Genomic DNA, 23,054 nt, shown 5'->3' on the forward strand with positions numbered 1-23,054 from the left:
CTTCCGGGTTAGACTCATGACCCTCCAAAAGTTTTCATCGGATCATGCGCCTTCCAAGTCCCCGTTCGACCAGAGCCCTCCCCTCCTCCTGGTTTCACAGCGGGTGAGTGACCAACGGCAGGCGTTGATTAGTGGTTAGTTAGGGAAACGGGGCCACAGAAAAGAAGGGAGCCCAGATATGCACTCGTCATTTATCTAACAACTACACAATGTATCAGTCTTGGATTACAGCATTCTCTCGTCGGTTTTCACCAGTGGGTGTGATCAGTAGCGAAGGATTACCCTGTAAGCAGAATGAACATTTATTTGGATAATATTCAAACAAGGTTGTAGCAACAGAAAGCAGTACCTCAAATCAAGAGGACCAGTGTAAGGAAGTAAACAGGGAGATTCAAGGGTAGCAGCCAACGGGTTAGCAAAGAACCTTGTCGACTGTGTAGTCCTTTTTCTTCAAACATGACTTCTCATAAAGTCTATCATGCTACATTAGAAACCTAAAACCTGTAAATAAAAAATAAAGTTACCTTGTCTATAATTTGTGGCATCAACGTGCTTGATGTCTATGATCTAAAAGAATAATTAAACTTAAACATTAGATAGACTTAAGTGCAGAACAATACTTTAAATACATATAAGACTGCAACAAAATAAGTTCAGTGACATGACAAGTAAACTTACACACTAAACCACCAATCGGTTATGTAAGGTTGTCTAGAAGATGGAATGAGAAATTGGTCCATGCTTGGGTTGGCGATCTGGCAAGTCCCATAGAATGATTCAGCCGATAATAGTGATGAATCTTAATAAAAGATGAGAAGATTGACTATGTTCCAGCAATACTTTACTAAAGCTAGCATTGGTTGTTACCACTCTGTCATTTGGATAACATATTCAGTAGGATACCAGGATTTTTAACACAATAGTTGACAGTACTGGCTTCATGCACCTTTCACATTTTTTCCTGGAAATGGAGGAGAAATAATGATGTTATTAAACACATATTCTGTAAAGAACACATGCCAAACAAATTGCACAGGAAATCTAGTCAATTTACCAACGAATTCATTGGTAATTTTCGAAGAAGAAGTAGCTGAACTTTTGACAACGAACCGCCATTAGCCCATATGTGACACAAACACAACAAACAACATTCTTTCACGCCATCTATTTGACACGTTCAAAACTCAATATCTAAAAGCCTAGCCTTAGATAGTCACAAGTCATAAAAGTAATCAAAAAGACCATTTCTCTTTGCTTAAAATAAGCATGGAATCTTTAGAATTCTACAGAAAACAAAGCTCACTTGTTAGTTTCATGCAAATTTTCCGGAAGTATACCGGAAGTAATCGATAGCTCCTTAACTACTGAGCTGTCGACAAGATAAACCAGAAATTCGTGATCTACGTGAAATTTGGGGTCGATTAGGTGTTATTTAAACGAAATCCAGAATTCGATCAAAATCGAGATTTTTCCTGAACTATAGTTCAGGATAATTCTTGAAACCGGAAGTACGCGTAAGTACAAAAAAAAAACATGAACTTTACCAAACATTTGACGAGGATCACGAATATGTGGTTCTTTTGTGCGCCAGACGAATATTTACTAAACTACTGACAGAAATGAGAAAACCGGAAGTAGAAATAAACCCACATTATTAAAAATCTAACAAGTGAGCTTTGTTGCTGAAACAGAAACTGGCAGTTATCACCCAAAATTTCGTTAATAGTGGAAGCGAGAAATTTCTTAAGAGATGTGCAAAGTAAACGTCACTAAACTAATGCTTCTTACAATGGACTGCATAAACGTAACTAAACTGATGCTTCTTATACTGGAAAATGATCAAAGGCTATGCTGTCTAGCGTCAGAAAGAAGAAACGTTGAAAAGAAACATAAAAACTATGTCCGCTCACACTCAAAATAAAAAGCTCGTTAAAAGTTAACACTCAACTGTTCAAATTTTGAAAAAGTTCATTCTTATAGCCCCATCTCTTCCTGACACGCAGATGACAAATTCAACCAAGTCAAGTTTCGGAATTTCAAACGAGTTCAAATATATACAGAACACTGCGTAACGTGGGCACATCAGACACCCTATTTTATTTTCAGTATTATGTACACAAATGTGGATATGTACAAACAAATCTTCGTTCAACCACTTGATACATAAACCACGTGACTGGATCTATGTTTAGAGAAATATCTAAAGGCTTTCAATGAGTAGTATCAACACTGTGTCGAATGCGCAGAACATGGAGAGCAAAAAACTGCAGTCGCATGACCTGATCGTGGACAACTTAGTGGAGGGCCAACCCGCCACTGATCAGTTTCAAGATTATAAATTTCAACTGTATCGACGACACTGGTCCCATTGAATCTAAATGAGTAATTGAATGATTAGTTGAAAGTATTTTTTTTTACACTACAGAATATGTCAAATTACCCTCCCATGGCATAAATTTGTTTATCTAAGACTGCTAAGGTGAGCGCGCTTCTAGCTGTCAACATTGGGCTCAATTGGGTCCAAATATCCTTTTCTGTATCGTATCGTTCAAATGAGCTAAGTTGTCCAGATAAGCCCATCCCGCCAGCCACATAAATATACTGCCCAACAGCTACCACTCCGGCTCCACTTCGTTCCTGATTCATGGCGCTATAACATAAATACACAAAAATTAGTTTCAAATCACAATAGTCAAAAGAATTCCCAAACAAGACATTACCTAACAAATAACCATTCATTTTTCTCAGGGTGGAAGCATTCCACGGATTTAAACCGATCAACACCGTGAAATCCTCCTATAGCGTACAGAAGTCGATTGACAACAGCTGCTGATACTCCGACACGAGCTGTATTCATAGCTGCAACCAGTTCCCATTGATCTCTTTCAGGATTATAGCGTTCCACAGTGTCCAAATCCGTTTTCCCCGAAGCTCCTCCAACGGCATAAAGATAGCCGTCCAGGACTGCTAAACCAGCTCGATGCCTAGTTTGAAGTAAATCGGCACGCGAATGCCAAGTGCTCGTAACAGGATCGTAAGCGTTTACATAGCCACTATGACCCAACGCATCCGGAATATTTTCTCGGCCACCAACGGCATACAGCATTCCTCCTATTAAAAAAAAATTACAGTTCATATTTTCGACGCATATAAATAGATTTTTTTTTTTTTTTTTTACGTAGAAAAGCTCCTCCAAGACCAGAAAGAGATTTAGGTAAAGGTGGGAGTGTTAGCCACTTGTTTTCGCTGACTGAGAAGGCTTCAAAAAGGTTAAGCGAACGGCGTGAGAAGCCAGCGACAATATAAAGAACACAAGGAGCTGATGGAGTTCTCTGCGGTACACACGGCGATTTATGAAGTGATAATTCCTGGAAAATTTTTGCTAAATGTTCGCGGCAGGCTGGTACCTGTAAATTAAAGATAAAAAAAAATTAAGTTACAAACTAGTCAGTTTAGATTACCGTATGCAATTTACCTTTCTTAATATATCACAATTCTTCATCTGATCTTTTAGAAAACTGGGCGAGAGGTAATGACAGCGAACAGCGCCTAAAATGTCCTCCATTTTTGGCCGTCGATGCTCTTCGTTACTTCGAACCCACTAAAGCATAAAACTACATTGTGAAGTAGGCAAATGCATGAGCATTCATTAAATTCTTCACCTTTAGAACGGCGTTGTATACATCTCTTTCCTCTCTAACATTCAAATGGTCGCGTCGAATTAGAGCCACTAACTGACAAGAACTCAATTGTAAAAATTCCTCCTCCTGACAAACCTGAAATTGGCAAGATTTTTTCATTTTTAAAAGGCCCTGTTGATTTGTACTTCAAAGCATTTTTTGTTGTTGTTTAAATTCATACCTGAATAAAATGTTGATCAATGAATTCATTTGCAGCTTTGTATAAATTACTACAATGGTGCTGTTCAGCGAATGCTGCAATACCAAGGGCATTACTTGGGTCTAATTGGTTTTCAAGGAAGGTGCAACAGGCTTGAATCACCGGGGATACCTAAACAATGAAATGAAAAAGTAATTACTATGTCTTGTAAATAAGTTTACATTGAGCCATGTACCTGCAGCATATTTGCTGTGGGAAGTAACTGGCAGACAACTAATTGGTTTATAACAATTTCACCAGTGTAGATGAAAGTAAGAAGTTTGTTCATCACAGTTGGGCACACTCCTTGCAATTTAACGACAGATGCATCCTTTTCTCTGAGACCACTTGTAAACATGGCTAATATAAAATTGTATTATTTAACAGTTTTTTATGATTAACTGTATAATGTATAATTAACTGTATAATGTATTACCTTTAAAGTACGGGCTAGCAGCAGCCAATACTATTTTGTGAGCGTGAAAGGTTTCGTTAACAACATCTAGCCTAACATCTGTCAACATCTGATTATGCTTCATCACATACAAACTCTGAAAGAAATGAGGTTACGAATTAGTTCTGTGATATGACAACTTTTGAGAAATTGACATGTCAAACAAGTATTATAAGAATTGTATATACCTTTAGCAGATCATATTGGTATGATTTGATGCAGCATTTCATTTCTCCCTGAGCAGTGAATGTGTATGATGCAGGGTCCAAACCTGAGGCAAAGCTCTGATCGCTGGAAGACTGGTTGCATTGTGATCGTATTTTCCAACATTGTGAAAATCCTGAACAACCAGGATTGCTGTCCATTGTGAACTAAAACAATCGCACTTTTCGAAGAACCATACAGAATTCGGTTTGAATCGTTTGTTTCTGACAATGTCTTCTCCCCTTTCCTAAGATTTTCACAGACAAAGAAATAATGTCACTATTAAACATCAAACAATGTTGAAACATTTCTGGATGATTTCAGTTAACCACATTTTACTACAAAATATACTGAAGCCTGACAGGCAGAGCTGTGCAAACACAGCTGTTTTCAGGTACAAGGATATTTTTAATGCTTTGTCATGCTTAACAGACGTAAACTTATCCTTCGCCCTCGTCCAAGCACGCGGTTATCAACATTCGACTTCGAGTTTCGACTGCTACGTTCGAGATAAAAGTCGACTACTTAGTACACACAGCCAAGTCGACTTAATTCGAATAAACGATAAACAACTCACCTCTGCGAAGCGTGAACTACTTTGCACTTCACGGGGATTTCTTATACAGCGAACAAGTTTTCGAATAAATCGATAAATAATTTCATTTCACCGATCTTGAGTTCTTGACGGACTAAATTAACCGCGCGCTCGTGCTATAATGACTTAAAGAAAATCGACTTTTCTTTTGTAGGTCAGTGTCTTTACGTATTTAGTCTATAGAGCTCGACAGAAAAGTGCTGGAATCTGAATATAGAATGCGACTATTGCTATTTTTACGAATTGTTAAGTTTTTGATTCCTTCGTACAGTTTTAGAAACAGAATAAGAATAACTGGCAAAACCAGTCCTATTTTGCATTACTCAGTAAAGCCAACAGGGCCCCGGGTAGATCCATATGAAAAAATATGCTTCGTCATGGTTAGTGATGCCGAGAGCCAAGAAACAAGAAAATAATAAAAAAAAAAAAACGACTGCGTGATAACGACAAGCCGCAGTTCGCTGCACTGAGCCATTGAGCCAAATACGCCAACCCTGCGCAACCGTTGAAAGACCAAAGTCTGATAGTAACAAAACAACAAAAAAGGATGGAAAACTTGTTATCCTTCGTCGGTTTTATCAGATAGATTTTACATACCCTTGGCCTTCCTTAATTTTTATCAGATATTTTTAGACTTGATACTTCGTCACAAGTCTGAACTTTGAATGATATACAGTATATTGTCTTTCAGATTGCTTTGTTCTCCAGACAACATTCAATAAAGTCAAAAAATTTTTAAAAATGGAAATAAGGATTGTGTATTTAGAAGAGTTACACAGATGACAAAGGTAGAACATATTGTACAAGAATGAAGTGCACTTTTGCATATTTTCAGCCATTCAATTCAAAGAACAAAGAACAAAAGCTCTCCTACGTCGAGATTCCACACTTGGTGGACACCATTTTAAATTATGAAACTCAATACGAAAAAATTGGGGGAGGGGGGAAACGGTAAATAATAATAATAATAATAGGGATAGCCCCTGTGGAATCATTTTCTATTTAAAAAAAAAGGCAGTTATAATTTTTTTTTAAATTTTTTCTTTTGTTTGAGACGGATAAACCGAAATAGCTGCTGTTCTGTATGTACAAAACCTGTGCTTGGTTGGAAGCATGTGGGGTGGGTTTCTTTCCTCTCAAGAATTATGTTGAGCAGAATGACATCTCATATAAAAATTGTATATGCATGGTGTGCATGTATGTATGTAATATGTACTTTTATGTATATATGTATAATGTATATTTGCAGCACGTTCTACTGTTGATAATGGAGCAAATGTTGAAGCGAATAATCTCGAACGAGGAGCGGCAGAATAAACTCAAACTGTTCATCCCTTCCATTTTTCTTCTCAATAAGTGTACAGGGTGTGGTGGGCGGGATTGAGAGAACAGAACCGTAGTACGTAACGTCTCTCTCTCGTGCTGGGGAAACAAAAATTAAATCATCTCATTTTGATCGGGTCCTTCCTTCCAGGAATTTTAAATGTTTGATGGTCAAACGTAGGATTCCTCTCCGTAACTGTCGGTTGATTCGGACCGCTGTCGCGTCTGCTGCTGCTGCTGGTGAGCAGGAGGAGAGCGATACGGTGGCGGAATGCTGGAACCGCTCGACACGCTCGAGTTGCCGTTGAAGAGAGCCCGTAGTTGAGAGACACTCCAGCTGATTTCAGCCCGCCGGAGTGCCTGACTAGTTGCGGAGCTCTGCGATTGCGGCTGCGGCTGCGGCGTATTCGGGAAATCTGGCTTCTCTTCCTCAACGTCTTCGTCGTCCGTTCCGTCTTCCGACGAGACTTTATCCAGCGGAGGGAGGGAGTGAGATCGGTGAAGCCCCAATCCATCCCTTCCGGTGGACGAGTCTTTGGTTCTGGGACGGCTGCGCTCCGTTTCCACGGCCACTTCCCGTCGCCTGTTGTTGACGCCTCGCGTGTTCTTCTCGTAGCGACCGACCGTCAACTTTGGCGGCGGCGCCTCGTCGGCGGAGGAGGCCGACGGAGTCAGACTGGGTTGCGGCGACAGCGACGTCTGCGTTTCAATCTCGCAAAACTGGGCCCAGTGACCGGACGTCTGGATCTCCTGGTCCACTCTCCTGTCGCTCTGGTCGCTCAGCTCGGCTTCCTGGTCGTCCTCTTTGGCCGAAGTCCACTCCTCAACGCGTCCGGCGTTGTTCTCCATGGCCGTGCGGAGGTTGTGGGTAGAGAAAGCGAACGAGCGATGCAGCGGGGTGTAGCTGTTCTCGATCGAGACGACGCTCACGTTGTTGCCGCGGTTGCGCTCCTTGCGCGGAAGCGACGGTGGCTGAGTCGGACTCGACGATCCGCTTCCGTCCAAACTCGACAGGATTGAAGCGTCCATGTGGATCGTCACGGGCCTCGTTCGGCTCGACGACGGCGATTGCACCGAATTATTGATCCGCATCCGCACGGGATTGTGCGAGCGCAGGTGAATCTTCTGCTTGGGCGGAAGCGGCGGGATCGGATCGCTCTTGGGCGGCAAAGGCGGTGGGGTGTGGCCTTCGGCGTCCCATCCGGATTCGTCCGGCTGCTGGCTGTTGAGGCGGATGGGCGAGGCGCGAACCTGAATCAAGCTGTTGTTGTTGGATTTCTCCTTCCACGTCGTCCAGTTGGTACCGCCCGTAACTGGTGTGCCCTGATGCCTCTGGCGTCGGCTCATCATGGCTTCTTCATAACTGGGAATATCCGGAGTCCCACTCAGCGATCCACTGCCGTTAGAGTGAATGGAGTAGAGACTCGTGTCCTGCTGCTCACGAGAGCGACGTCCACCATTGCTGGCGTAGATCACAGTGTCGTAATCGGCGTAGCGGCTCGATCCGGTGGGCGGCGTCGCGACGTAGTGCGAGGATCGAGAGGCCGAACCGGAAGAGGGTGCGCAACTGACGACGGGCCGCCGCTCCGCTTGCCTCGATCGATGTTCGTGGTGCGGAGTCGACGTCGTGGCCATCCGGCTAGAGCTGCTGCTGCTGCTTCCCGTATTGGTCCGGCTCGAGTGTTTGGTGGACGGTGTTCCGTTGCTGTTGGGGTAGACGATCGATCCGGTACCATCTTGGGAAACGATGATGTGAATAGGAGCTGGAACCGGGACAGTCAGCGCTCCGTAGGTGGATTCCCAGGCGGAATTGACGGCCCGATAGTCTTTTGATCCTCGCGAATTCGATCGGCTAACGTGCGGAGTCGAGTCGTCATCGCTGAGCGTGCTGGAATCGTATGACCGATCGGCCGTCGAGGCCTGCTCCTCGGCCGTAATGTGCGGAGTGGAATGACTCGGCCGGATGGATCCGCTGGAGTAATTGGGGCTCTTGTGCCCGTTGACTCGACGGTCCGGTTCGTCTACGCAGAAGCGCAGGCCTTCCATGTCCAAATTGGCGTCGGATTTCGATCGACGAGACAGTTCCATACAGTCCATCGTCATCCGAGTTCCGACGGGCGGAGCTGGAGCCCTTCCCTTGCGATGAGCGGCCGGTTTCTTGTAATTCTGATGGTAATGGATTTCCGACGACTGATTGACGTTGGCCAGGCTCTCGTCAGAGGCGCTGCGACGCAACATCATTCCCGACATGGGCGGCGAGTCAAACTTGACTCCGCCGGATTGCTTCCGGTTGTGCGACTTGCGCCTGAACCAATCCTGTCGCTGGAAATGCGATCCACCCGACTGATATTCTTCGCCCAGGACGACGGTTGGAGTGGCTTTCGGCACGGCGTAGACGGCGTCGTCTGACATCTTGCGATAAATCGCATCCGGTCGCGAATGATCGTAAACGGGCGTGTAGCTCGACGGGCCGCCGTTCAACTTGCCGTAGCTGTCCAAGAGACGGACGGAACCGTTTGCAATTCCATTTTTCTCGCTGCCGCGGATGGACGGCACAGAGTACATGGAGCGGGTCTGATCCGCCCTGCTGGACACGATAGTCGCCGAGGCTGTGGTCGATCGGGATCGCAATTGAACGCCGCCATTTCGTGATTTGTCACGGTCCGATCCACGGCCGGACGACGACGACTCGCTGCCTTCTTCCATGTCTTCGTCGGGTGTGTAGAGTTGAGTATCGGAAAGGGTTAATCCGGAATCCCTGGACAAGTTGGTCACCGACATTTTATCGCGTCTCAAATGAATCGAATGGACGTGGTGGTGATCGTGTTCTAGTCCGTCACCCAGCAGCTCTCGTTCCAGACTGTCGATGGATGAATCATCTCGGCGCATGACATCCGCTGTGATAATTTTAAAAAATAATAAGAAATGATGAGAATTAGTTCCTTTTCTATTACGTCATAAATAATAATATAATAATGATTACAGTGATAAAGACTGTGCAAGCTGTCTGATTCCTCATTGCCGGAATCGTGCTGCATCAATCCTTGTCTGGCCATGTGTTTCTGTACGGGCGCTTGACGACTTCGGCTGTGTCCGTTGGTCGTCACGCCGTTCGTGTTACAACTCACTCTCCTACTACTGTTTTGAGCTTCCGGAGCGGATGTGGCAGCCGGTGCTTTGTCGTTCAACAAATTGGCCTGTTGTGAAATAAGGAAAAAAACAACCAAAATAAAATAACGTCAAGATTATTTTTTCTGTTGTTTAAAAAAATTCTGGTTGGAAGAGGGAGGGGGTTGCGTTAGCGTGATTGATTGTGTGAAACAAAAAGTAAAAACAACTAAAAAAAATTACCGTCTCGGCGCCAAAGAGGATCGAGCACTTGTCAATGAGGACGGCCACAAGGGCGGGGACTTGCTTGGATGCGGTGGCTTCGGCGCTGAGAGCCAGGGCCGGATTCAGGGCCGCAGCTGCGGCCGTAGCGTTAGCGGCGGCCACGGGTGCCCAGAGCAAGCTCGGCCCGACGCAGACGGCCAAATTCGAGGCTGACATCATATTGTGGGAAGAATTGGCCACGATGTGCAGGAGCACGCACAGAAAATGGCGCAGCAGCGTCACGTTAGCGCTGGGAAGTCGATCGCACAACCTTGACAAGTGAACAAAAACAAAAGAGAATGATCACATAAATATTTATGAACAATCAACACGGAATATCTATCTACATTTTCCCAAAATAAAAATACAATTTTTATATTTTTCCCGACCTAAAAATAACGAAATCAGATGGATGGCAAAACATACCCTTTAATTTTCTCTAAAGCAGAGTCTTGTCCGTCCATGGCGGCCACCTGGAGCCACTGGTCGTACATGCCGGAGCAGAGGAGACTGTCGGGCAGCGAGCGGAGAAAGTCCTTGAAGACGACGGCGGTGACGACGGCGTTGATGCCGTTCCAGTCCATCCTGGACCCGTTGGCGTCGATGCGCTCGCGGATCTCTCGCACCTGGCGAGCGTTGGCCGACTTGCGGAAAATGCCGACCGTGTGCGGTCCCTTGGCTCTGAGTTCCAGCAACATGTCCATGATGGGTTGCGGGAGCTGATCCGGTTGGGGGAAAATCTTGTTGAGCGGCTGGCCAAAGAAAGCGCCAGCTTTGGCTGCTGCCAATAAAGTGGGAGAGGTCGGATTGCCGGCGCCCACCGTTTCCAGTGAGTCCGGTTTGCTTTGGACCCGCCGAAAGACTTTCTGGATCCTGGTCGGCGATTTCTTGGTTTTAGCAGCGCCGCCGGCGCCATTCGCGCCCTTGGTGGCCACCACTTGCTTGGCATTTCCCAGGACGGAACCGTTGAAACTCGGCTTCTGCACACTTCTGCATCCAAAAATTAAAAAAAAAGAAAAGAATTCCGGTTAATTTTCTATCGTCTACGGGAAAAGCGCAGCTTGATGAAATCAACGATGACGCAATTTCTGGAAAAGGTAGGGGAAAAAAGTTGAATCACCTGAGGATGAACTGGCAGCGGGCGGCCGGATCAGCGTTGTAGATGTTGTTGCAGTGATCCAGCATGTCGATGGGCGTCGTCAATCCGTTGCCGTTGCTCTCAAAATGGATGCTGTTGTCATTGTCGACGGCTGCCCGTCCAATGTAATCCCTCAGGCAGTTCATCTTGATGGCGAACGGCAGTTCGTGACCGATGAGCGGATAAGGCGACGAGTCGCTATCGATCGACGTCGACGTCAACGTCGAAGCGCTGCCGCCCGTCTTGAGCCAGAGGCGGAACGAATTGATGTCGGCCGTCCCGGACATCTCCAGGTGCGACAGGGCCAGTTTGATGACGTCACGCACCGTCTCCGTGGGACTCACCGACAATGTCTTGGTCTATCGTGAAAGAAAAACGAGAGATCCATTAAAACCTCAAGTACTTTTATTCTTTTATTCTTTTTCTTTTTATTAATTCCGGCTTGTGACTCACGACCCTCCCGCAGTGTACATTTGCGTTCGTTATTACAATTTTTTTTAGTTATGGCTCTAGCTTCGCCGCAAATGGCGGAAGAAGTCTTATCATCACACACAAACAGACGCGGTTCATTTGAGACAATCGCGTTCGTTGTCTCCTGGCTGTCCTCTTTTGCCAACTACTTGCTACTCCCGGCCGTAACACGCTAATGCGATTTGACGTGCTCGACAGAGCACATGTCCGCACCGGGGAGAAAAAAAGCCAACAGTCCAATTCATTTTTATGAACAAGCCACAAAAACAACAACCCAAAAATGAATGTAAAAAGTTTTTCTTTTTCTTATGACAACTTACGTATCCAATAGCCTGGACGGCGTCGTGGTAGGTGATTTGAATGGTAGTTGTTTTCGGCTCCTTGTCCCGTTCGTCTTTGACGGCCTGGCCCAGCCGGTTCCACCATAGATCGCGCAACGCTGCCGAACTATTGGGCCAAACAATCAGAAGAAAAAGTCAGAATAAGAATTTTGACAAATACAATTCATCAGATGGGCAGACAAGATAACTAGAAAAGGTGTTCCAGCAGCTTTTTTGAAACACAAAAGAAGAAGAAGAAGCTCATCAATTCATAAAAAAACAGGATTATTTTGTTTTGTTTCGTATGATATGTCCATACTCGGCATGGCCATCGACACAGTCGTCGCTCGTGGGCAAATACGATTCCGATTTGGAGCGTCGCCTGCACTGCAATTCCAATCTGGATGATGATGGATCCTCGACCTCATTATTCCACCTTCGAATGTTATCCGTTATTACGCCGTGGTTGCTGCTCGGGCCTGCGGCTAGCGTCAGTCGAGTGCTCGGTGGCACGTCGAACGACGAAGCTGAGCGACAAACCATTTTCCGCCACAGCTTCTTCATCGTCACACCGCATGTGGAGCAAACAACACCTGACACACACACACACACCCACACACTCGCACGGTCTGTCAATAGCAATAATTCCGCATCCGCTCACAAACAACACACACACAGCACGGTGCCCGCGGATCACTATTGGAAAACAACTACACCTGGAGCTGATGCTGTGGCGAACTGGATTCTCTTTTTGGGGTTTTTTCCCCCAGAATATCCATCACACGTTTTCCCAACCTCCTCTCAAAAACTGAAACAACGTTGCTCCTCGCCCTATTGGCCTACCTGTACCTATTTCCTTCATCCCTCAAGATTTCTCGAATTCTCCGTATTCAACCAGGTGGAATGATTTAGCTATCGATAGTTAAAACATCGGATTTTCTCCCTAGCACCATCGACTTTTCTCTTTCTCCACATATTCCCATTAAGATCCAGTCCCCCCCCCCACACACCCTTATTTTCCCATGCCTTTTCACCCCCCTATCCATCCGTATATCTACTACCTCTAAGAAGGTAAAATTTTCCCTCGGGGTTCTGTTTTCTGGTTGAGATTTCCTGGTAGACAAAAGGGGCCAAAAAACCGGTCGGATCGGACGTCTCATCTCGGAAGGATTGCGGATTGAAGGAAAAAAAGAAGAAAAAGTTCACCTGGCTGGAAAATTTATTTTCAAGGGCATTTAAAAAAAAAAAGTTTATTGACGGGAGAGGGTCGATTGGCGCTCTTTGATTCCGCGAACCCCACCTTTACCTCCAACTACCCCCCCCCCCCTCTCTCTCTTACTGTGCATGCATACATGACACGCTTCATCCGGCAAGGTTAACTGGAAGAAGAAAAAAAGAAACAAGATGAAACAGACAAGACAAGGGAAAGGAAGCCAAGAAGAGAATGTGAAAAGTTTTCTGTGACACACGTTTCTTCTTGGGAATTTGATACATTTCCTCTACATCCCTCCCTCCCCTTGTCCACCTGATATTATTACCCCTTTGCTGGTATTTTAGATATTTACACCCCTATTCGCAGTATAAGGGAAACAAGAAGAATAGAAGAAGAAAGAAGCCCCGCAGTAACATTTCTTTTTTACGACGGGGACAAGCGCGTCGCAACATGACGACAGGACAAACGAGAATTGGTTTCTCCGGGTACGTCTGTGTGAAAAAAAGTTGGTCATGTATACCTGAAAGTGGCGACCAGGTTGACGGACGGCGGCCAGCCAATGACGAATGAAGTGTCGCGAGACTTGCCGGCCGATCCTTCGGCCACTTCTTCGATGCCGGTCGAGAGCCAAAGCTCAGAGATGCGCACCTTGTCCTTCAATTTGAAATGACCGCCGGAACGGGCCTTGGCGATCAGCAACAAGTCGTTAAATAGAAACAAATGACGATCGCGACTCTGCAATCCCTGTGAGATCCGAATAGGAAAACCAAAACAAGAGGGAGTGATTAATGGGGGGCTCATTCCAGTCATCTTTTGCCAATTTTTGTAATCTCCCATTGGTTTCTCGAGGATTATAATTGAATTGAATTGAATTTGAAACGAGGTGGCGATTCTCACGTTAATGAATTGAACGGACGTCTCCATGATGAACTGCCTCTTCTCCTTGTCATTGGGCGTCTTGTTGTTGGGCGTTGTCATGAGCGACGTCGAATTGGACGGCGACGAGTGAACGGCTGGGCTGTCGGCGCCCATTTCACTGCCGCCTGGGCTGCTGCTGGAGCCCGACGGTGTGACGCTGACCACCGCCGCTGGATTGCTGGCGGCGGTGCGCAGGCTCTTGGCCGAAAAGGCCCTTTGTAGCCGAGCGGCCGTCGTAGACCGCTTCCGGATCAGACCCTTCATCTTCTACAAAAATGAAATATAAAATAAATAAAAATTAGCATTTTCAACCAAATAAAAAAAAGGGGAAAGAAATTCCATTCACCAGTGTATATGTAGCGCATTTTTTTAAAAGGGGAACAAACAAAACTCAAATGATGATGATAATAATAAAGATGCTACGACTGCTGGATTCTCGGAACTCTCCCAGCTCCTTCTGACAGCATTTTTTCTTCCCCGTTTCTTTTTTGTCGGAGTGATAAAAGACGTCTAATGCGGATTACGACACGATAATGCTACATTATGTCTTCAGCTTGGCTCGTAAATTCGCCCGATACATTACAAGACCGGTCGGTCGGTCCGTCGGTCTCTGTTGCCTTTTTTCTCTTAAATATTTGCTCGATTCCCATTTTGGTCGACACTAAATACTCGAGAAAAAGGAATAAGGGGGAAAATAAGACAGACTAATTGAGGGCCGGAATACAAGAAGAAGAAGAAGAGGACGGACTTTTTTGAGGTTACGTGCTGGCTGGCCGGGCTCTCTTGGGCTTGTGGTACTACCTTTGGGCCATTTTTCTTCTAGTCTGAATAAGTGGATCGCCGCTCGACGGCCGCCGACTCATCACATCCAGCATGTGATTAGTTTGCCTATATTTTGGTGTTTCTTTTTCACCAAGAGGGAGAGATATACACCAGGGGAGTTGCAGCGATTCACGGTAATGAGGGTTTCGGATTCTAATGACGAGGTTTATAAACACACACACACACCAACCAAGGCAACAAGCCAAAAGAGAGTGGCCAAGGCCAGTTCAAATAGGGAGGGAAACGGAATCGTTTTGGTGGAGAATCAACCAACGAAATTTCTTTTCCAGGGTCTTTTACACGCACGGCCATTTTGGTTATTTTTTTTTTCCTTAACAGCTAAAAGGCTCTTCTTCTTCTTCTTCTTCTTCTTCTTCGTTTAAGTGACTGAAAGGGGCTGCGGCTAAATTCTTTTTTCCCGTCCGCGATGATGCGCGTTGGTTCAAAAGACCATTTTTGGTCGCGGCGGCAGCGGTCACGCAGAACATTAGCCGAGTGCAGCCGAGAAGAAGCCAGCCAGCGTCGACGGTCGTTCTTCTTCTAGAGACAAGTTCGGTCGTTTACTCGTAAATCATTCGCGTTTCACGTTGTTGGTTGCACTGTTCTTTTTTAAACTTCTTCTTCTTCATCTTCCTTTCATTGTTCCGAAATTTTTTCGGCTTGTTCCCGCAGACTGACGTCAAACCAAGGCCGCCCGTCTTTCTCTCTCTCTCACTCTTTCTTGTGTGTGTGTTTCTTACTCTCGACCATTAAAAAAAACACAAGTGAAGAAGAAGAAAAAAAAGCGACCATTTTAACGCTGATGACGATTGTGCGGTTGTTTGGCAACAACAACAACAACATCACGAACTCAACAATAGGGGTAAAAACGTATAATAAAAACTCGACTCGCACAAATGTTCTAGAAAGAAATTGGCCGTAAATTTTTATTTTAATAAATAAAAAAAAAATGAAAGAAGAAATTTTTTTTTTTTTTATGTAACGAGCAAACTACACCCCGTGCGGGAGCGTGAACAATAATATTACCCCCACCAAAAAAAAGTGTGTGACTTCAAACCACACTAGCGCTCGCGCGCGCGCGCTTCGTCAATTTGATACGAAATTTAATCGACTTGAAAGGCGGGACTAAAAAGACGGGCATTTCGAACGGTCTGCTCTGTTAAAAAAGAAAAAAGAAAAATATTATCTTTTCTCCGGCGTGCAATTTTCTTCGCTACTTTGGTAACAACTTTGTCGTAAAAAAAAAAACAAAGAGAAAAGGAGAAGAAAAAAATGTGTAATGATAACAATAACCGCCTCTTCATTTAAAAGTACTAAACTGCAAAAGACTATTTCACTTGGAACGTAAACGTACCACGTCGTAGATGCAGCGTCCCATTTTACAGTTTCGGACGTGCGATCCATTTTTGTTTTGTGGAGGGGCTGGAATATTGTCATCCAAACCGAAATGTGTAAAAAAGGGAATGAAATGCAACGTCCGTCTCTGTCGTTTTCCCCTGTCCGTTTTTTTTCTCTTCTCCATTTTTTTATTATGATGATGATAGTAAACATTTTTCATCATTTCTTGTCGGATAGTTGCTGGTCAGCTTTTTTCTTCTTCTTCTTTTCAAGCGTGCCAATTTTGTACTTGTGACTGGCGTACGCGGCGGCTGGGCCAGCCGGCCATTATCTTTTAACCATATTTAGAAAGTCACGATCGGTAAAGAGACCGAACGACATATCCGCTATTTAAGGAGGAGGAGGAAAAATAAAAAAAGGAGTATATCTATCAAAAAGAATTTGACCTAAAGGTAATAATCGTCGGGGGCCCATTTTTCTATGCGCAATTATTTGATCCAACTTAACGACCAAACGAAAAATAAGACTACGGTCGATAAGGAGGATGGAGGTCAAAAGGAGAGCCGGGCTTAACTGACGAAAAGTTGCCACTGGCCGTTCGTTCCAGTCTCCCTCGAAAACCACACCAGGGTCATGCGCAAAGCAACAGGTTTCGTGTTGGCCAGTTGCTCCCGCTGTTGCTGAGCGTTTTGGAGATTTTTGTTTTGTTTTTTTTTGGTTGATCGTGCCAGAAACTATCGCGGTCGTGATTCCATTGAATCGCAATCGTCGACCGGTTCGCTTAGCTGCGATTCGACCAATCAATGAAGTACACTCCCTCCCCCCTTCCATTCCAGCAGATTGCGTTACTGGTTGAAACAGTGAGGCTGGTCCGACTTGTTTTTTCTTCGAAAGAAAATGACCATAGATGGGAAAGAATGAGAATTCCACGAAAGGTAAAAAAGAAAAAAAAGGGGGCCCTTGTCACGTTGGTCGCCATTTTGTTGAGTAGAAAAAGTTCATCATCGTCGTTTATTTTTCTTTCTTTTCTCCTCCATCTCTAGTTGTTAACTAATAACTGGAATTTCGAGATTTCCCAATGACATTTGATGATACAAGGGCAAAAGGAGAGAAGCCTCGCTCACGACAGTTGAGCAAAGGGCAGAGCAATAAAGGGCGGGGCCAGCGTATCACAGGTTCAAATCGAATAAAAGAAATGTTACTGACCAGACTGAGAGCATCCTTGTCGTGGAGATAGAGCTGGTCGTTGGGGAACAGGTTCTGCACTCGATCCAGCTGATTGATTTCCTCCTCGCAGCGTTTCACCAACTGCAAACGTTTCAAACGAAATTCAAATTAAAGGAACGTACAAAACAAAAAAAAACCCAAAAAACCAAAATGAAACTACACGAGAGATGCATAAATTGTTCGGTTAATGAAACGTGTGGCAGCAGCCCCTTTTCGTGTGGGACAACAACAACAACAACAACAACATAAGAAAGAAAAAAAAGAGGGGGAGAGAAATATGTGAAGGACAACCGAAATTCCTTCGTCTCGTCCGCCGTAAATCATCGACGTCCGTCCGTCCGTCGTCGTCAACAATTTCTCGAGAAACGCAACAACTTTTTATTTCATTTTTTAATTGGCTTTTAAAGAAAGGAAGGGGAAAAAAAAGTTAAAAAAGCTTAAAACAACTGATAAAATCGAATAGACGTTAAGTACTGGAACAATCGGAAGCGACTGGTTGAAATAAAGAATTGAAAATTCACGACGGCGGAATGAAAGGTGAAAGGCGGATGAGAGAGAAAAAGAAAAAAAGGTAGGGCCCAGAAATGTCTTAAAAAAAGAAAAACGTGACCGAGTGTTAAGTCGATGGGCGAAGCATCCGGTTACCAAATTTCCACATCAAATAAAATCAAATAAAAAAAAAAAACTTATACTGAATTTCAATTGTCCGCCATTTCTGTTTTCATTCCATATGTGTGTGTGTGTGTGTGTGTGTGTTTATGTAACATAAATATAATACAGGGAATTCTACTTTTATTTCTTTGCATTTTTTCGGTCTCCCGCAGTTGAACCCAACCCGAGACACTGAAAAATATAATCCTCCCGGGCCCGGGGTGTGATGAGGAAAGAGCAACCGACATCATATCCTTGTCGTATAATACACAACACAACACACATCTCGTGATTCATTGTCAAAATTTTTCTTTGTTATACACAAACTTGTCTATTCGTCTCCGCCGAAAAAAAAAAGTGAAATGGAAATTTTGCGGAGAATAAAAATAAAATTATCTTTTCAATGGCGCGCAAAAAAAATCGTGCGTGAATTTCTGAAAGAAAAAATAAACGTTTTGCGCTTTTCCCTGTTGTTGGTACGTACATGTGATGGTGCGATGGTGGGGCGTTGTTGGCGACTCGTTAACCAAAGTCCAAAAAAAAAAAAGTCAAAAGAGAAGAATCCACTTGAGGAGAAAAAGGGGAATTGCTTCACGCGGTTAAGAAAAAAAAAAGAAAAGAAACGAGCTCCTCTTACACACGCTGCGCAATATGACTCGCGCGCCCAGTGTCGAAACATGGCGCGCGGCGCTCGGTCCATCGAGCGCAAATGATGTCATTAAAAAAAAAAAAAAAGGAACCGGACTCGGAATGTATAGGATTGGCCGAGGCTCATTTTTGCGCGTGCCCGTCGTTTTTAAGAGGGAAAAAGACCCAAGGACGTGAGAGAGAATCGGTCGATGGTTTTTCTGGTGGCGTCCGATTGAATGGAACGAATCTTTAAAAAGAAAAAAAAAAAAAAAAATTGTTGCTGTTTTTTACTCACTCCTGACGTGCCAGGAGGTGATTCAAAGTCTACTAGTTTAGTCGCATTGTATTATTGGATTGCCTTGTTGTTGTTGTTGTTTGAGTTGCGGTCGCACAACTGATGGCAGACACTATACCAAGGCTGCAGAAGAGAAGAAAAGAATAGACGGTGGTAGTTAGACGTTATAAGAACCAACCGGCGCAACGCGTGAAGCGTGATTGACGAGCTGTGCTTGCGCAACAATAGCCTACTAGGAGGGGGTGGTGAGCTAAGAAGACGCGTTCCACTCCAATATCCACTTCAAACTCATTTTTTTTTTCTTTCTCTCTCTTACAAAACCGGACGCTTCCTTTCAAGAATGACATCACGACATCATTTTTCAAATCGCACCCCTCACAGCCCGGCGAAATTTTGTTCATTTTTTTCTTTCCCAGACGCTCAAAAAACGAATAATAAAACGGAGCGTGAGTGAATCAAGTCAACAAGATCGACGAGATTTCAATCGTTAGCCAAAAACCACTCAACTTAGTCCTTGAGAGTCGTTTTTTTGTTAATCACTGGGGCGATTAATAAGCACAATCAAGTTGGCACGACAAAGTCAAACGAAAGCAAAACGACAGGACAAAAAACCAAAAAAACTACCCAATCCAGTGAGGAGTAGCTGATCCAGCTAGTCAGATAGGTCGTCAAAATCTCGCAGATGGGCGGATCAACGGGCCATACTTCGTCAAGGGTCTCGTCCACTTTGTGCATCCTACTCACGCTCACGCTATAGGCACAACAACACAAGCAGCAGCAGCAGCAGCAGCGGCGGCGGCAACTAGCAGTAACGACATGTTGCCCATCACGATTCTGGCGCCCGACTGCCTTGGCAAACCAGTGGAAATGTCCGGCTCTCCGATCGCACACATCATCATCACATCATCCCACACACATCAAAAATTCTTTTCTTTCATCTCCCGTTTCTCTCCATTGACACACCGGACGGCCGCAGCGACCGCACCACCACACAACCGCCCGTGACGCTTCAACGATTCCCTGACACACCTAGATATATACGTACGTATATATCTACTATAGGGCCGGACCAATCCGCACACCTACTGACTCCAAAAAGTCACACAAACACCGGTGAATTTATTTTCGGCTTTTATTTATTCATTCCCTAGAAAACATTAGAAAACGGCGTGCTGAAATAACACACGGACGAGAGAGAGAGAGAGAGAGACGGGAGGACGGACGCCCGATGGATATCTAGGACACGATCGAGGGCTCAGGTAAAGTGTGCGTGGTATGTGTGTGGTTGGTTGGCGCCCGATGACGTGGGCGAGGTGTCCAATTTATTTTGTTTCGTGCCGAAAAAAAAAAAAACCCAAAATAAAAATCGCGGCCGACCTTTTTTTTTATTATTATTATTTCACTTGTTTTTAGATTCCCGTCGTGGGAAGATTTGGTTTTTGTTTTAAGGGACGATTCGCTCCGCAAGAGATTCGAGGAAACAAAATGGAAATTTCTTTACGAAGAAATGAGAATAAGTGGAATTTTTTTTTATTTTTGGGAGGGGGGTTTGGTTTCCAGACCAAGACCCCGATGATTTCAAAAGGGTCCAGGGAGAGTTAACTGATCTGGTAGTTATTATTACTCCATGAGCAAATCAGAAGCCGAAATGGAAGGACTCTGTATCTCATCCGTCAACGTCATTTTTTTTTTCTTCTTCCAACCTTTGGCGCTTGACTTGTTTTGTTTTTTGTTGTTGTTGTTTGTTTCATATTTGGCGAAATTTCATTTGAATGAAAATGTTCCAGGAGAGAGAAACAAACGAGGGGGGAAAAAAACTGTTTTCATATTTCAGCGGGCACGAAATGGAAAGGGATTCACATTATTTGGCTTGTTGATTCCGACTAAAATGTTATCTGATGGCTGGTTGTTGTTGCTGCTGTTGTTGTTGTTGCAGCGGCGTCACTTTCCCAGTCACGATTGGCCACCAAAAAACAAAAACAAAAAAAAGGGACCCAAAATGGCTGCCCCGTGAATCATCATTACAAGACGATATGATGAGATATTCAGAAAAAGGACCTTGCCGGAGTTGAATTTTTTTCAACGTGACGAGGCCTCTCTCTCTCTCTCTCTTTCCCTGGGCAATCGGGCACCCAATCCAGGAGAGACGGACCCCAGAAAAAAAAAATAAGGAATTCAAATGGGAAGCGCCAATTCATGGCCCCGTCGTTTTGGGTTCCTCAAGGTGAGAGAGGGAAAGATGCGCCATCCCGCCTTGGCCCATTTGCATATCCCGAAAGGAAACATTTTCTTCCACGACGTAATAGACTCTCTCTCTCCCTATAGGCGCTCCTCCTTGCCGACGGCCATGTCACCCAAAGTCACGTGCGTTGGGAAGAAAATGGTTGGCGACTTGTTTTGAGTGTGTCGTAAAACAATTCGAATAAGCAACACCCCACCCACACACACACTGCAAGGAGTTGCTAAGACACAACAAAAAAAAACAATGGCGCAATTGTGTTTTTCTTTTTCCAGGTAACAAGTGGCCTCCGCCTCTATAGAGACGAGGCCAATTGCGATCCAGCCGAAGAAGATAGAAGAGGAGATAGAAGGAGGAACTCACCTCTTGAGCTTTATCTCGGGCTTTGTGAACGTCGTCAAGGTCGGGATGATCAGCACCCGTCTCGCACAGCAGATCCTGAAAGTAGCGCTCATAACTGGCCAACCGCTGAATCTGTCAAATAAATTAACACAAAATAAAAAAAAGGAGGAAAATTAGTTTCAGACCCAAAAGAACCACACCTCTATTTTCTAATTAACGGATTCGGTCGGGAATTTTTTTTTCTGGTCGATCGACTTCCGTTCTGTTCGTTCACATCCCCCACTCCCTCCCTGCCGAGTCGTTAAAGAAAAGAAAAGAAAAAAACGTGTGTGTGTGTGTTTTAGTAGTTGTTTTTAATTTGTTTCACAGAGGATGGACACACAAAAACCGGATGAAGTTTTTTCTTTTCTTTTCTGTCCCTTTTTTTATTTTATTTTATTTTTTTCGTCCGCCAAAAACTCGGACCCAACGCATCGGAACGTGAGAGCAGCTGAAGAAGAAGTTCACGGACCGCTCCGCGCTACTTTTCGAGATGAAAAAATAATAATACATTCGAATGGGAAACTTGTTTTTCTTTCTTTTTCTGTTAAGATCATCAATTTCAACTTCTCTCTCTCAGTAGGAGAGAACAGGAGAGTCTGTGTGACCGACATTCTTTTTCAATTTCCCGCAAGCCAAAAAGAAAAGAAAAGAAAAAAAGGAATGGAATATATTTATGGGAATGACTGCATAATTAGATCATTGCACGACGACGTGAAGGAGGGTGTCGGAATCGGAAAAAAGGAGAAGACGGAGAATTGTCTGACATGTTGACGACCACCGTGTCCGTTATTCTTCTTCTGATCATCATCTATGATTACCGTTGTTGTTGTTGTTGTTGTCTGGCGACCATTATTCGAATCAGTTTGAAAACCTTCTTATCCCTCCCCCCCCCCCTCAAGAGTCGTCCGCACTGATCCATCGGAAAAAAAGAAAAAAAAAAAATCTTTTTTTTCTCCCGAAAACACGCAGTCAAAAAATGGGCGGATAAGAAGAGCCGCCCCGATAAGATTCCTCCTCACTAACTTCTTCTGCTTTAAAAAGTCTTAAGACCCCTAAAGGTTCTTTTTTCTTTTTCTTTTTTTTTTCGGGGGTAACAGCATGAGGTTGTTTACCCGCTTCTTCTACTTCGCCCAGGTATACATATATACAGAGAAAAATATATTTATCCCCCCCCCTCACTAGTATGCTGCCTATATTTTGTAGAAAAGAAAAGAGATAAGGTTGGAAAACAAAATTCATGAATGAGGAGAGGGGGGGGGGATTTGGCTGTTAAACGCGAGGGGCTCCAAGATTCTTTCTCTTCCAACAAGAAGAAGATTGGTGGTAAGAGCTGGGGGTACATGGAAAAATCAAGATTGCCCATCGGCGACCAGGTGGAGCCACCTGGAACGTGTTTAGGCAAGGGGGAAAGGGAGAAAGGTAAAAATAAAAGAAGATAGGGAGGGCTAAAAATGTAGTGGGGGTCAGAGGGAGTGTTTAGAGCTTTCTCTCTATACACAGCGAAGAGGTTCACCCGGGGTAGAAACTGTTTTTCTTCTTCTTCTTCACCCTCCTCCTGCCATTGGCTCTAAGCTCGTACAC

The 23,054-nt window shown here is 44.4% G+C and overlaps 2 protein-coding genes and 1 long non-coding RNA gene across 13 annotated transcripts in view; all 3 read right to left on the reverse strand.

Moving 5' to 3' along the window:
* Positions 1 to 176: 176 nt before the first annotated feature.
* On the reverse strand, positions 177 to 794 carry LOC124320495. The gene is made up of 3 exons (XR_006913931.1): positions 679 to 794; positions 350 to 501; positions 177 to 283 (listed from the first exon to the last, which is right to left on the reverse strand). It is a non-coding gene; the product is annotated as an uncharacterized LOC124320495 (long non-coding RNA).
* A 1,275-nt stretch (positions 795 to 2,069) lies between these two features.
* On the reverse strand, positions 2,070 to 5,300 carry LOC124320306 (kelch-like ECH-associated protein 1). Of its 4 annotated transcripts, none has more exons than XM_046783124.1 (11): positions 5,115 to 5,300; positions 4,522 to 4,784; positions 4,316 to 4,430; positions 4,076 to 4,239; positions 3,862 to 4,011; positions 3,663 to 3,776; positions 3,476 to 3,601; positions 3,179 to 3,407; positions 2,721 to 3,111; positions 2,441 to 2,650; positions 2,070 to 2,374 (listed from the first exon to the last, which is right to left on the reverse strand). In XM_046783124.1, the coding sequence occupies exons 2-11, from the start codon at positions 4,696 to 4,698 to the stop codon at positions 2,224 to 2,226; spliced, it is 1,827 nt and encodes a 608-aa protein (XP_046639080.1). In that variant the 5' UTR covers positions 4,699 to 4,784; positions 5,115 to 5,300; the 3' UTR covers positions 2,070 to 2,223. The 4 variants fall into 4 exon arrangements, with proteins under 4 accessions (XP_046639080.1, XP_046639079.1, XP_046639081.1 ...); XM_046783123.1 differs by lacking the exon at positions 5,115 to 5,300 and adding an exon at positions 4,900 to 5,044; XM_046783125.1 differs by lacking the exon at positions 5,115 to 5,300 and adding an exon at positions 4,889 to 5,040.
* A 564-nt stretch (positions 5,301 to 5,864) lies between these two features.
* The window catches only part of LOC124320213, a 103,131-nt gene continuing 85,941 nt past the window's right edge, over positions 5,865 to 23,054 (reverse strand). For 6 of the 8 annotated variants that reach the window (XM_046782957.1, XM_046782956.1, XM_046782960.1 and 3 more), the window contains 10 exons: positions 21,453 to 21,563; positions 17,254 to 17,355; positions 13,867 to 14,154; positions 13,490 to 13,713; positions 11,757 to 11,883; positions 10,948 to 11,324; positions 10,254 to 10,817; positions 9,807 to 10,098; positions 9,439 to 9,652; positions 5,865 to 9,352 (listed from right to left, as the gene is read on the reverse strand). In XM_046782957.1, coding sequence (XP_046638913.1) covers positions 6,627 to 9,352; positions 9,439 to 9,652; positions 9,807 to 10,098; positions 10,254 to 10,817; positions 10,948 to 11,324; positions 11,757 to 11,883; positions 13,490 to 13,713; positions 13,867 to 14,154; positions 17,254 to 17,355; positions 21,453 to 21,563 — 5,025 coding nt within the window. In that variant the 3' untranslated portion in view covers positions 5,865 to 6,626. Of the gene's footprint in view, positions 9,353 to 9,438; positions 9,653 to 9,806; positions 10,099 to 10,253; positions 10,818 to 10,947; positions 11,325 to 11,756; positions 11,884 to 13,489; positions 13,714 to 13,866; positions 14,155 to 17,253; positions 17,356 to 19,474; positions 19,711 to 21,452; positions 21,564 to 23,054 lie in introns of those variants that run through there. The other 2 variants (XM_046782958.1, XM_046782963.1) reach the window with 2 other exon arrangements.

Source organism: Daphnia pulicaria, chromosome 1 (genome assembly GCF_021234035.1).
Source record: "Daphnia pulicaria isolate SC F1-1A chromosome 1, SC_F0-13Bv2, whole genome shotgun sequence".
NCBI lineage: Eukaryota > Metazoa > Arthropoda > Branchiopoda > Diplostraca > Daphniidae > Daphnia > Daphnia pulicaria.